The 13763-nt window shown below is 45.9% G+C and overlaps 1 protein-coding gene across 2 annotated transcripts in view; it reads right to left on the minus strand.

The window, feature by feature from the left end:
• KDM2B (lysine demethylase 2B) overlaps positions 1–1525 on the minus strand; it is a 133070-nt gene extending 131545 nt beyond the window's left edge. Inside the window, exon 1 of one of the 2 annotated variants that reach the window (XM_072600517.1) lies at positions 1173–1525. In XM_072600517.1, the coding sequence (XP_072456618.1) occupies positions 1173–1205 (33 nt within the window). In that variant the 5' untranslated portion in view covers positions 1206–1525. The remainder of the gene's footprint in view (positions 1–1172) is intronic. The other variant, XM_072600516.1, reaches the window with a different exon arrangement.
• Between the last annotated feature and the right edge of the window lie 12238 nt (positions 1526–13763).

The following is a 13763-nucleotide window of genomic DNA, read 5'->3' on the forward strand; positions in this document are numbered from 1 at the left end:
CCCGCAGGCGTTACTGCGGGGGGCATTTAGGGTGTCCATTGGGTCTGCCAGCCCGCACCAACCCGACCCACCGAGCAGGTGCAGGCGCAGGGCACCCACACAGTCGTCCCCAGGCAGACCCTCGCAACCAGAAAACAGGCAAAGTCACTTTTACATCTGGGGCAGGGGTCAGGGGCTTCTCCCCCCTCGTTAAGCCAGCCAGGGGGCAAGCTCGCCCAGTTATTTCTTACTAGTCCCAGCGGGATAATCGAGAGCAAAGGGGCCCCCAGGCAGCTAGCCACACCCCTACTATTTTGGGGGTGCCCCCTACCCTACGATATCGCCACACCAGCGGAAGCCGCGGGCCAGAGCCCGGGTTATGTAAACTAAGAGGGAGCTCCTGGAAAGGGAAAGCCAAGCGCTCCGGCCGGACTGGGCTGGGGGGCGCCGCGAGGGGAATTGGAGGTGAGGGGCCTGGGAAGGTAGGCTGTTCGGGAGGGGGCTGTAGGCCCTGAGAGCTTGCAAAGCCTGGCCCGGTAGCAGCGGGTGGCGGCGGCTCACTGGGCGCTGGACCCGGGTGGAAGAAAGGAAAACCTGACTATCGGGGAAGCGAGGTGCCCCCAAGGGCCTCCAGGGGAGCCGGGCAGCTGCTGTACATTGAGCTCGCCCTGCACCCGCTGGAAGAATGGGGGTGGGGGAGAGCAGGGACAGGAGAAAGGTGGCCAGCCGCTCACAAAGCTCCCACTGGGGACCCCAAACACACCAGAAGCTGCCTCCATCCGCTGCTCATCCCCCCCCACCACACACATACACACACACACACGCACGCACGCGGCGTGGAGGGACATCCCCCCCACCCCTTTCCCCACATCTCCAGCTCTACAATCCTCCCACACACACCCCCCCATCGCCACCACGCTGGCGAGTCCTAATCCCCAACGATCGCCCCCCACACCCCGTCCCCACTCAGGCAGCCACCTCCCCCAGCTGCCCCCCTCCCCACCTAAGTGTCTGAGCTGGGGGGCCAAGAGTAAACTGCCTGCTTCCTTTTGCATGCAATTTATTATTTCTTTTCCGGTCCTCTTCAACACACGGAAAGGAAAGAGAACGCAGGGGAGGAGAGGGAGAAGGAGGAGGAAAAATTAGAGATCTATAATATACAGACACAGATTAAAAAAAAAACAGCTACACACCAATCTTCGTCCAGAGCCTTTCTCTGCCTCCATTTTTTTTGGGAGAGTTCACCAATTAATTGGCAACACTCCTGCCCCCTGCATTTTGGCCCCGAGGGGGAAGGAAGAAGGACCGAAGGAAACAAAACAAAAACAGAATCTGAAAGAAAAAGAAGCAAAAAAAAAAGCCCCAGCCGAGATCTACAAAGTTTTTTGCACCAACACTTTGGGGAGATCCGTTTTGCAAAGTCCTAGGAAACCATTTTCACTGGGGAGGGGGGGGAGGAGGAGGGCGGCGACGTCATAATCCCCGGAACGTAAACATTGTTGCCGATCGCGTTCGGAGCTGGGAGGCTCGGCCGGGAAGGGCGGGGGCGGGGGCAGCGAGCGGAGGGGGGGTGAGAATTCGGCCGGGCGGGGGCGGAGGCTGAGGCTGCCGCGGGAGAGAGAGCCCGGAATGCACCGGGCGGGCGGGCGCAGCTACTGGCTTCCCTTTGCTGGGTTTGGTGGTCGGGTCACGAGTGTGCAGCAGGCATCACGCCTGCGCCGCCGCCGAGGGCTGCGGGGACTTCTGAGGGTTCCGTTGGCCCCTGGGTTGCTGCAGCCGAGGGGGAGAGAAGGGGAGGAGGGAAGGGAGGGGCGGACTACTGGAGCACCCCCACCCCAGACCTGGAGCCTCCCCTTCCCGGCTGCATCCCTCCCCGCCCCCCTACATCTGTCCCAGGATAGCCCAAGTCTAGTCTCCCAACCTTTGCTCAGCCTGTCCCTCATGCTTGCACCCCGGTTTTTAGACCCCCCTAGCTTCCTTGAGACGACTCACACGTCGCCTTTTGCTGGAGTCCTTCCGTGATCCAACCAAAAAGTATCTTGTATGTACCCATTGTCCCTTCCAAAATAATCATGCAAGTCCCTTGAAGACTGTGCCTGGTTGGTTAGGGTTTCGTTTGTATATCCCCTGAGCCCAGCACGGTGTCAGGCACACTATAGGACCTTTAAAAGAACACTTAATAAGTACCTACTATGCTCCAGGCGTTGTATTAAGTGCTAAATATAGAAAGATCCTTGTTTCAAGGAGCTCACAGACTAAAGGGGCAGGTAGGTACAATGCAGGATCTATTGGAGATCCTCCCTAGGGAGGATCCCAGAATTAAGGAGACGAGGAAAGGCTTCTCGCAGAACCGGGAATTTTAGCTGGAACTCGAAGGAAGGCAGAAGGTGCAAATGAAGAAGGAAGCGCTCAATTCACGGGGGACACACAGGAAAAATGGCCCGAGCTGAGAAATGCAGTGTCTCCTTCCTGTCGCTGGATCGTAGCCTACCTGGGAGGAGAGGGTCTTCAATTGTACAAATAAAGTTTAAAAAGCTAATAATTGTATAGCTGATATCTATTATCCCGTTTGATCTTCCCAGCCACCCAGTAGGGCTCTATCCCCAGTTTACAGAGGACAAAATTAATTACTGACCTCCTGGCTTCCTTTAACTGCCAGCTAAAATTCCCCTTGTACAGGAAGCCCTTCCCAACTTCTGTTCATTATTTTCTATTTATTCTGTGTATAGGGTGTTTTGTATATATTTATTTGCATGTTGTCTGCCCCTTTAGATTGTGAATTCCTGTCGCAGACTGTCTTTTGCCACTTTTTATAGCCCCAGAACTGGGTACACAGTAGGCACTTCATACATGTTTACTGAGTTAAGTTAAATCTGCTTGCCTAGGATAGCAAAGCTAGCAAGCTCATGAGTAAGACAGGATTCAAACCCAACTCCTCAGGGCTCCCAAGTCTGGTGTTTATCCACCAGCACCTATCTGCTCCCTTGTTTAGAAAGGAAGAAAATCCTACTAAATGAAGGAAATCCTATTAAATGAATCCTACTGAAAGTCTAGAGAGACTTTTCTAAAGAAGCAGGAGCCCCTGTGCACGGTAGGTACAGATAACATTTCCTTTTGTTTCATTTTGAGTTCCTTACCCTCTAATTCAATGAACAGGAGAATCCTTTTGATTGGCCCAGATGCAGAGACCCCTAGACACTCTCTCAGAGAGCTTCCTGTCTGAAATGTACAAACTCAGAAATGGAGACATTTGTATTCTGAGGTTCTGTCTCTACCACTGAAGCCCTCTGAAGTCTAATCATTCTTTACTATCTGGCCCAGCAGGCCTGCTTTCTGCTCCTCACACGCCATCTCCTGCCAGTAGGCCTTCCGTCCACATTGGCATGAGAGCCTGGAATGCACTCAATCCTCATTTGCCTCCTCTTAAACTCCTTCTAAACTCAGCTTAAGCCCCACCTCCTGCATGTAGCCCATTAGGCTCTACAAACAACCCTCCTTTCATTACTTGGTAATTTAGTCTGTACATATTTTGCATCTATATACAGACTATGTTTATATGTTTACATATTTCCTATATGGTTGCATATCATTTCCATAATAGAAAGGAAAACTCCCTGAGGACTATTTTTTTGGTCTTATATTGTTAACATCTGAGTGCTAAGCCTGGAGTCAGGAAGACCAGGTTTCAAATTCGGCCTCAGAAACTTGCTAGCTGTGTGACCCTGGGCAAGTCACTTCAGCTATATTTTCTCCATTTCTTCATCTATAAATTGGGGGTGATAATAACACCTACCTCCCAAGTGAGTTAATATTTGTATTTTGCCAACCTTAATATGCTGTAGAAATGCTTACTATTATTAACAATAAATGTTGTTGATTGGTGGATGGACAAATTAATTGGAGATTCTCCAGTTATACTCAATCTCTGTCAGGTCCCACTCAAACTGGAAAGGGTTCTAATAGAAGCCACAGGCTGGATTATATTTTTTATTCAGCATGGCCTGATTCAAAGGGGCTTGGATCCAGAAAACTGGTCACCAGCTGATGAATTTAGAGGAGTTCATAGCAAGCCAAGGCCTGTTCACAAAGGCAAAGACAGGGTTGGGCTCTGCATGGAGAAAAGATTCCCCTTCAGTGATTAAATTCAAAGATCCATGAAGCATTGAGAGTCCGTGTAGCATCCTGGCAAACGGCGTGGACTTGGCTAAAGATAAGAGAGATCTGGGTTTGCAGTAGAGGATGGGGGTCCAAATCCCAATTCTGCCATCTGCCACCTATGTGATCTTGGGTGAGCCCTAGGGCCTGAACTCCTGAACTGTGCTAGAGGCTGAGGCTTCCACACCTGCCTTCAAGGAGCTTCTACTCTTTTGGAGAGATACAAGATTTACACACAATAGGTTCATGATAGGCCAAAGATGATTTGAACTCATGTTTTCCTGACTCCAGATCCAGCACTCTTTCCACCTTGATCCACCTAGCTGATGGGTGCCAAGAGTACAAACACAGAAAAATAATACAACAGTCCTTGCCTTCTGGGGGTCTGCCCTGTATTAGGGAAATTACATGTAAGCATAGGAGTAGATCCAACATGAATAGGGAATAAGTTACCAAATAATGGGTGAACAAGAGTAGCTCTTGTGGTTGCAGAAGGTGGCATGGGGACCTCGAAGGAAGCAGAGATGACACAAGAGTTGATCTCAGCCACCAAGCCAGATGGCACCCCATGTGAAAGGCACTGAGGAGGGGGGATGGAATGTCAAGTTCAGAGAACAGGCAGTTTGGCTGGAACATGGAGTTCATGAAGACGAGTAATAAAATGAGGCTGAAAAAATAGATGGGAGCCAGAATGGGGGTGGAGTCCTCAGATGCCAGTCAGGGAATGATCTTGGTAGCTGTCTGGAAGATAAATGGGAAAAGAAGAGACAGTAGAAACAGGGAGACTGACTAGAAATCAGAGATCAGAGCCCCAAAGGGATCTCAGGGACCATCTACCCAACTCCCCATTAAAGATGAGGAAACCAACGCACAAGGAAGTTAAGCAACTTGGACCGGGTCACACAGTGGTAGAATTAGGGTTGGAATCAGTGCCCTTCCCACTGGACCAGGCTGTATTGCCTTCATTACAGTTGCCAAGGTGGGGAGATGATGAGTTTTGAACTCCTGGACAGGAGTGGTGAACCCTGTGATCATGAAGAAGGAGATTTATAACAATAAATATCTGGGACAACTAGGCAGTGTGGCAGATAGATCCCAGGGCCTAGAATCAGGAAGACCTCAGTTCAAATCCAGCCTCAGATATTTACTAACTGAGTAACCCTGGACAAGTCACTTAATCCTGTTTGCCTCAGTTTTCTTATCTGTAAGTTTCTTATCTGTAAAATGAGTCAGAGAAGGAAATTGCAAACCCCTCCAATATCTCTGCCAAGAGAACCCCAAATGGGGTCACCAAAATCAAACATAACCAAACTGGAGCAATGCCTCTAAGTAAACACAAAGAAAGAGATTTAGAACAATAAAAATTTGTTAAAATCAAGAATTGTAGATTTTAAGCTGGAAGTCAAACATATAGTCTAGCCCCTTCATTTGAGAGAAGCAACTAATGTTGAGAGGAGTTAACTGATTTGCCTAGAGTCACACTGTTAGAGTTCGGAGACAGAATTAGAAACCCATGTGTTTCTTACTCCAGTGCCAGCACCCTATTCCTTAATCTTGTTTTTGTTCTGACAATTCATTTGTTTAACTTTCCCCAAGCATTTCATTTTGCAATTCTAGTTTATTAATATTATGTGTATTATGGCTGTCTGAAGGTGCATCATATCCCCCTTTAGATTGTAAACTCCGGGAAGGCAGGGACTTTGTCTTAATTTTAATCTCCCTCTGGGCCTAGCAGTTCTTAGAACATTGTAACAGTAGACTGACAAAGTAGGAATTAAGAATCTGGGAAGAAAGAACATTCCTATTTTGTATCATTTGGAGAGATAGGAGCTACCGTCTGAACTCAGAAGAGCTGGATACTTGAGCTAGCATGGTAGCAGTGGATAGATTATAGGACATGGGTTCAAATGTTGACCTGGCCACCTGTGTGACCTTGGACAGGCCAACCAACTTCCTTAAGTTTCTTCCTTCCTAAAATGAGGGGGGAGCTTAGGGATAGGGTGCAGTGGGTCTGCCAAGAGAACCCCTAATGGGATCACAAAGAGTCAGACGTGACTAAAGGACTAAACAATGACAATCAACTAACTCTACAAATCAATATGCTTTCACTAGGTACCAGACAGCCAGCAAAGAGCTGGCAATAAAAGGGGAAAACCAATCTCTGCCCTCAAGGAGCTTACATTTTAATGGGGAAAGACAATACATAAAAAGAAGCTAAAAAGAAATAGGGGAGGGGGATAGCTGGGATTTGAAGGTATCCAGGAGAGTTAGGAGTGCAGCCTGGAGAGGAACGGGGAGCATTGAGCTTTCTCCTTAAAACGGAGATTTGGGGAAGAGCCAGAAAATCAGAGGGGTGTCTCAGGGGGAGCAAGTACTTCCAAAGTGGGCAGCCCAGAGTGGAAGGGTCTTTTCACTTTAGAGGGGCTTCCAGGATGTCATAGAGGAAGTGTGGGACAAGATTCTGGAAGGCAAACACAAGGGAAGAATGAACTGCCCAAGTTTATATTGTACCCTGATATTTACAAAGCTGTTTACGTCATCCGGAGGCTCACAACCATCCTATGAAGTAGGATGCTATAAATTTTAATTTGCCCATTTTACGGATTAGGAAAGCGAGGCTCAGCAGGTTGCCCATTCTCCTGGTTCTGATTCTAACGTTCTATTCACACAGTAAAGGTTTGAGATCAGGCATTGTAGGGGAATGGGAAGATGACGCAGAACCTTCCTAACTCTTCAGAAAGCGTAGGCTGCCTAGGAGGTCTTTCTTGTTCCTTCCTCCACAGTGAGTACCTCTGGAAGTACCTGGAAGTGCTTAGTTAATGTCTGTCCACTGGTTAATTTCTGATTTTCCTCAGTAGCATTATGTATCAGTTGCCGTGTCCTATAAACAATTAATGTTTACTGTGGTGGAGATTTATTTTTCCCCAGGTTCAATTAGTGTAATTCAACAAGCATTTATTAAAGCTGCTACTATATTTAAGACGCTGTACTTACTAATGACATAGAAGTAGTCCCTGGCCTCAGTGAGTTTATATTCCACTAAGTAGCATAATCTGTCTGGCCTGGGACACAGGAGACATTTTGATATGGTAGGGAAAACCCTGGATTATCAAAGTCAGAGGACCAGGAACAAGGGTGGGGAAACTTTGGCCTCAAGTGAACAAAACAATCCTTGATGCTTGGATTTAGTCAAAGGGCCACACTTGAGTACCCAGAGGGACACCTGTGGCCTTGAGGCCCACAGTTCCTCATTCCTGTCTCAGAGCATAGGGCTGACCATGTCACTTCCCTGCTCAATAAATTTCTATGGCTCCCTATTACTTTTGTTTTAAATTTAAATTTAAAACCCTTCACAACCTGGCTCCATTCCACCTTTCTGGGTCTATTCTACATTTCTCCCCTTCAAGCTGGTCTATTTGCTGAAGTTCACAACAGTGTAAACTTTCAGCCTCAGTATTCTCATCTGTAAAATGGGCATAGTAATGACTCCTTCCTCAAAGGGGTCTGATGTGGACAAATTAGACAGTATATGTAAAGAGCTTTGCCAACCTTTAAAGCACAGCAATTAACTGTTATTAGTAATATCACTGTTGATTGCCTGAATTTTCTGAGAAGAAAAAAATTCACTAGGGTCCAAGTTCCTTCTAGTTCTCCAACGACGGTCTAAAGACTTGAGTCCTAGAGCTTACTCTGCCACTAACTTAGCGTGACATTCCGCCCTTCACTTGCCTTCTCAGATCCCCAATTTCCTCTTTTTTAAAATAAGGGGACTGGGGTAAGTGACTTCTAAGGTCTGATAAATTAACCTTCTTGCTTTGTGCACTGAGTTGAAGTAAGCGTTGGCCCTGCCCCCACCATCTGTCCCTCACCCCCTCCTTCCTCCTCAAATACCCCTAAGGCAATTATCCTTATGTGACCTCCGTCTGAGTCCAAGGTTGTGCAAGTCAACAAGCACTTATTAAGTATCCACTACATGTAAGGCACTGTGCTAAGATACAAAGAAAGGCAAAAGACAATCCCTGCTCTCAAGGAAATCAGTCTAACGGGGGAGACAACATGCAAACAGTTATGTACAAACTAGATATAGTCAGGATATAAATGGAGGTAATCACTAGAGGGAAGGTAGTAACTCTAAGGGGGGGAGAGGGTTGTGAGGAAAGACTTCCTCTAGAAGGTGGGATTTGAAGAAAGCAGGGAAGCCAGGAGGCAGAGATGACGAGGGAGAGACATCCATGAAGGGGGAAACAGCCTGTGAAAATCTCCAAAGCCCAGAAATGGTGTGTCTCTCTCCAGAAACCTGGGCCAAGACACACCATAGAAAGCCAGTGCCACTGGATTATCCGTTGGGGGAGAGTACCGTATAAGAAGAGCACAGAGAGTCAGGCAGGTTATGAAAGGTTTGGAAAGCCAAATGGAACTTTTATATTCAATCCAGGAGGTTATAGTGAGCTGTTGGAGTTTATTAAATTGGGGGGAGGGAGGGTGCAACGTGGTCAGACATGAATTAGGATGTTCAATTTGTCAGCTTTAGTAGCAGATGAATTGGAGCAGGGAGAGACCTGAGGCAGGCAAACCCACAAGTCGGCTACTGCAGTAATCCAGGGGCGAGGTGACCAGCGTCTGCCGCAGGAAGAGGAAAAAGAAGGCACATGTATGAGAGAGGTTACAGAGGGGAAATCCACAGGCCTTGGTAACGGATTGGATATGCAGGGGGAGGGAAGGAAAGAGAGTGAGGAGTCAAGTTTGATACCTTAGGAGGACAGGTTGGGAGCCTGGGGAACTAGAAGGATAGTGGTACCTTTGACCTACTGAGGAAGTTCTAGAATGGTAAGGGATGGGGGGGGACAGGACAATGCATTTTGAACTTGAATACATAAAGACCAAAAAAAAAAAATACATAAAACTAAAAAAAAAAAAAAGAGAGAGAGAGAGAACATTTTCATGTACACAGCACAGGATAAAGAGAGTATTCACTATAAAACCATGAATTTATGTTCCACAATGTTTACTTTGTCCAAAAGACTATCTAATAAATATTACACATCCTTTTCAAAGCTTCTCTGCTTTCTTTGCTTTCTTCTATATTTTTCATACTTCTATTCTCCGCGATGCATTTAAAAAATTTTTCCCTCCCTCCCTCCCCCACCTTAAATGTGACTACATATGTATATATGTATGTATGTATGTATGTATATGTGTGTATCCACACATATGTGTAGAACCATACTATACATACTTCTGTTTATCAGTTCTTTCTCTAAAAGCAAATTGATGTTTTGGGGGGTACTAGCTTAAAAGCCCTCTTTGCCTCATTTTTTTTACCTAGTCTTAATCACTGAATGAACTTTGCCTCAGTCAAACTGAGATTTGTTCAACATCTTAGTTTTAAAAAACCAGGGTCTCCTACTGCATCTGGGACCATCTCTAGTCTTCCTGATCTATATCTGGCCACTGGACCCAGATAATTCAGGAGGAGAAAGTGAGGCTGGTGACCTGGCACAGCCCTCTCTCTCTTAAACCAATTCACTTGCAAGTCACGGCATCATCTCCCTGATGTCATGGTCCTCTTCCAGAACAGAAGGAAAAACAACAGAGACAGATGATGTCTTCCTTCATAGGATCTTTATAGGTGACTTATTTAAAATACTCAAAATGTTAGTTGCTCAAAGTTGCTCTGAAAACAAGATGGCTTTTACTGTATACAATGTTCTCTTGGTTTTACTCATTTCACTCTTCATTATTTCATGTAAGTCTTTCCATGTTTTAGTAAAATCAACCTGCTCATCATTTCTGATGGCACAGTAGTATTCCATCGCAATCATATGCCACAACTTGTTCAGCCATTCCTCAATTGATAGGCATCCCCTTCAATTTCCAATTCTTGGCCACCACAAAAAGCTGTTATAAATATTTTAGAACACATAGGTACTTTTCCTTTTCCCCTCATCATTTTCTAAAACAGACATAATAGTGGTATTGCTGGGTCAAAGGATATACACAGTTTTATAACTCTTTGGATAGAATTCCAAATTGCTCTCCAAAATGGCTGGATCAGCTCACAGCTCCTGTGACAGTGAATTAGTGTCTCAATTTTTCCACATCCTCTCCAACATTTGTCCTTTTCCCCTTCTATCATTTTAGTCACTCTGACTAGATAGGTCTAAGATGATATCTCAAAGTTGTTTTAATGTGCATTTCTCTAATCAATAATGATTTAGAGCATTTTTATATGACTATAAATTGTTTTGATTTCTTCATCGGAAAACTGCCTGATCCATATCCTTTGACCATTAATCAAGATCCCTTACATTTATAAACTAGAAAAGAGATACTGGGCTCTCTTCAGTTCTCAGGGCAGTGCAGTAAGAGAAGTCAGAGCAGATATTATCTGTGTTTTACTGATGAGGAAACTGCGACTCAGAGACGATAACACTTCACCAAGATCTGCCAAGCTTCCCCAGGATTAGGTCCAGTGCTTCAGGCTGATTGTCCTCATGGGAATTAGAGACATAGAGGCCAGAAGTAACCTGGATATCCTCACCCCTGGTTGACTAGACTGTAAGTTTCTTCCAGGAAGGACAGTCTTCTAAATCTAGAATGTCTGAAAGGAACCTTTAGATATCTTGGAGGAGACCTGTTGCCTCTAGGATAGAATACCAACTTGTCTCGTTGTCTTTTAGGACTCTTCACCACCTGATTCCCTTCTGCCTTTCTAGGGGTTATTACACATTACAACCCTTCGTGTACTCCAGTCCAGTCTCTCTGACCTCACTCCAGCAGAACATAACTTTCCTGTCAGTGCCTTTGCCCACACTGTCCTCCATGCCTGGAATGCATTTCCTCCTCACTTTCCCATCAGAAACCCCAAGATCTTTCAAAGATCAGTCTAAATGCCATCTCCTATAAGAGCCTCTTCTTACCCAAATAGTTCTAGTTTTTCTCTCCATCAAAAATTCTTTTATTGTGTATGTATGTGTGTGTCTGTGTGTAGATAGACAGACAGACAGACATGAACCTGTATATTTGTCTATTTTATTTTCTCACATAGAATGTAAGCTCCTTTGAGGACTGGCCAGCTTTATTTATGTCTTCTATTCCTGTTTCCCCACAGCCTGGTCCAGGGGTGAGAAACTTGTGGTCTCCAGGCCACATGTGGCCCTCTAGGTCCTCCATCAAAGTTTGAAGTCAGAGGGCCACGCTGGAGGACCTAGAGGACCATTTGTAGTCTCAAGGCTGCAGGCTCCCCACCCCTGGCCTCTTCAAGCATTAGAACTATTGATTTCAAGGACTCCTAACTTTTCTATGCCATGAACCTCTTATCAAAATTATGCTAGGTAGCCCATTGAATAGATTGTTTGGTCTGAAGGCCAGAAGTTCAAATCCAGCCTCAGATATCTACTAGCTGTGTGATCCTGGGCAAGGGATTTTACCTGTGTACCTCAATTTCCTCATCTGTAAAATGGGGATAATAATAGCACCTCCCTCCTAGGGTTGTTGTGAGGATCATAATTATTGTCAGTCACTTAGCACATGGAGTAAGAGCTATATAAATGTTAGTTTCTGTTACTATGTTTTTAAATGCATGAAATAAAATACACAGGATTATAAAAGAAACCAATTGTCATGAAAAACTAAATATTTTTAAAAATCCAGAAACCTCCTTGTCATCTATCCACTAAGATTAAGACCCCTGGTCTAGAGAAAGGAGGATAGACACCGAAGGCAGAACTAGGGACAATGGGGAGTGGTAACCCAGAAGAAAATTTTGGCTACATAAGGAAAAGCTTCCTAATCATGAGACCCGTCCAGAAGTGGAAGGGGCTACCTTGGGAGGCAGTGAGGGTTTCCCATCCATGTTGGGCTTTATGCTGGATGACCACTAGAACGAATGAATGACATTACTTAAATCTTACCTTCTTTGGAGGACGCAACCCTCCCCGGTAGTTACCATCCCAGATTAACTACCACTTACTCTGCATACAACTTGTATGACAGGAAACTTATTTTTTTCCCTTCTTTGCACTCACTCCCCCAAGTACCTAGCACAAAGCTTATAAATGCTTTCTGACTCTGTGCCAGGTCCTGTGCTAAAAATCTGGGGAGGCGGAGATTCAGTTACAGGATACAGACAGTTCCTACCCTCGAGGGGCATGCTTTCAAAATAGGGGGAGACAAAAGCCCCATTTGTTGGGGGGCATTGGATAGGGGCCCCTGGTTCTGGTAGGATTTGGACTATGGGGATAATGCGTTCCTTTCAGCTCGGGGATTCTGTGACCCTCTTTTTATCCTGGAGGAATCTGAGGACCTGAGAGGCAGAGAGAGTGACAGTACCTTGCCCTGGGGAGGCTTAATAGATGTGTGTTGTATTCAATCTTCTTACCCAAACAAAGTCCCACAGAGAATCTTACTCTTCTTTGTAACTGAGGGTGGATGGGGCCTGGGGGTTCTCAAAGGGAAGGCATTCAGTAAATATTTGTTGATTGATGGATTAGCTCTCTCTGAGCTATTTGCATTTTAAGCTTTATCTCTAATTGGGAAATGAAAGGCTTTGTTGCACTGCTGGAGGAATTTCAGACTCTGGGAGGGGGGTAGGAAGGGGGCGGAGGAGGGGACTGAGAACAACCCTTTGAAATCCTTCTGGTCAATTCTCCTTACCCTCACCGGACACCCCCACCCCCATCCCCAGTGGAATAGTGGGAGAAAATGTGCCAGATTAAAAGTCCCTGGACCCATCATGCTTTGGATATAGTATGTGCTTAATAAATGTTTCTCCATTCATTCATCCACCCACCCACCCATGCATTCCTCTATCCATCCACTCATCCATCCATCCATCCATCCATCCATCCATCCATCCATCCATCCATAGATTTAAGCTAGAAGGGGCCTTATAGGATTTCCCACTCCACACTCTATCTCTTGTGTGAAGACTTTGCACTGGTTCTTCTCCTTGGTGGGGGAAAATTCCCTCCCCCGCTCTGCCTCTTGGAATCTCTGGTTTCCTTCAAAAGGCAGCTCAAGTGACAAAGGCCTGAGGCCTTTGCTAGTTCCCCAGCCACTAATGTTTTTGCCCCTCCTCCGGTTGCCTTTCATCTGTTTGGTATGTGTACTTTGTCTCCTCCATAATAGGAGAGCTCATTGAGGGCAGGTACGTTGTTTCTGTATCCCCAGCTACCACTTAATAAGTGCTCGTCAAAAGACTGGTAAATTTAGTCCAACAAAGACCTCTTACAACTGAAGAAACTGAGTCCAGAGAAGGTGAGTAACAGTCAGTCCGGTAGATTTGAATGAAGGTCCTCTAGCTCCAATCCATTCCCAAAGCACCAGGCTGCCTTAGATTTCAGACTTGAACCCTCATGCCCCGCCTCCTGCTTTTCCAGTCTTAATTCGAATTACTCCCCTTCATACACCCAGTTATGGTCAGCTGGGCCTGCTAACATCAATGGAATTCCATCGCCTCTCTCCATGCCTTTGAACATCCCTCCCATCTGAAATGCTTTCCCCCCATCAAAGGGACAGCTAGCTAGATGATACAGTAGATAAAGCACTGGGCCTAGAGTCTGGGAGACTTGAGTTCAAATCCCATCTCAGACACTTACTAGCTGTGTGACCTAGGATAAGTCACTTAA

This window comes from Notamacropus eugenii, chromosome 4 (genome assembly GCF_028372415.1).
Source record: "Notamacropus eugenii isolate mMacEug1 chromosome 4, mMacEug1.pri_v2, whole genome shotgun sequence".
Taxonomy (NCBI): domain Eukaryota; kingdom Metazoa; phylum Chordata; class Mammalia; order Diprotodontia; family Macropodidae; genus Notamacropus; species Notamacropus eugenii.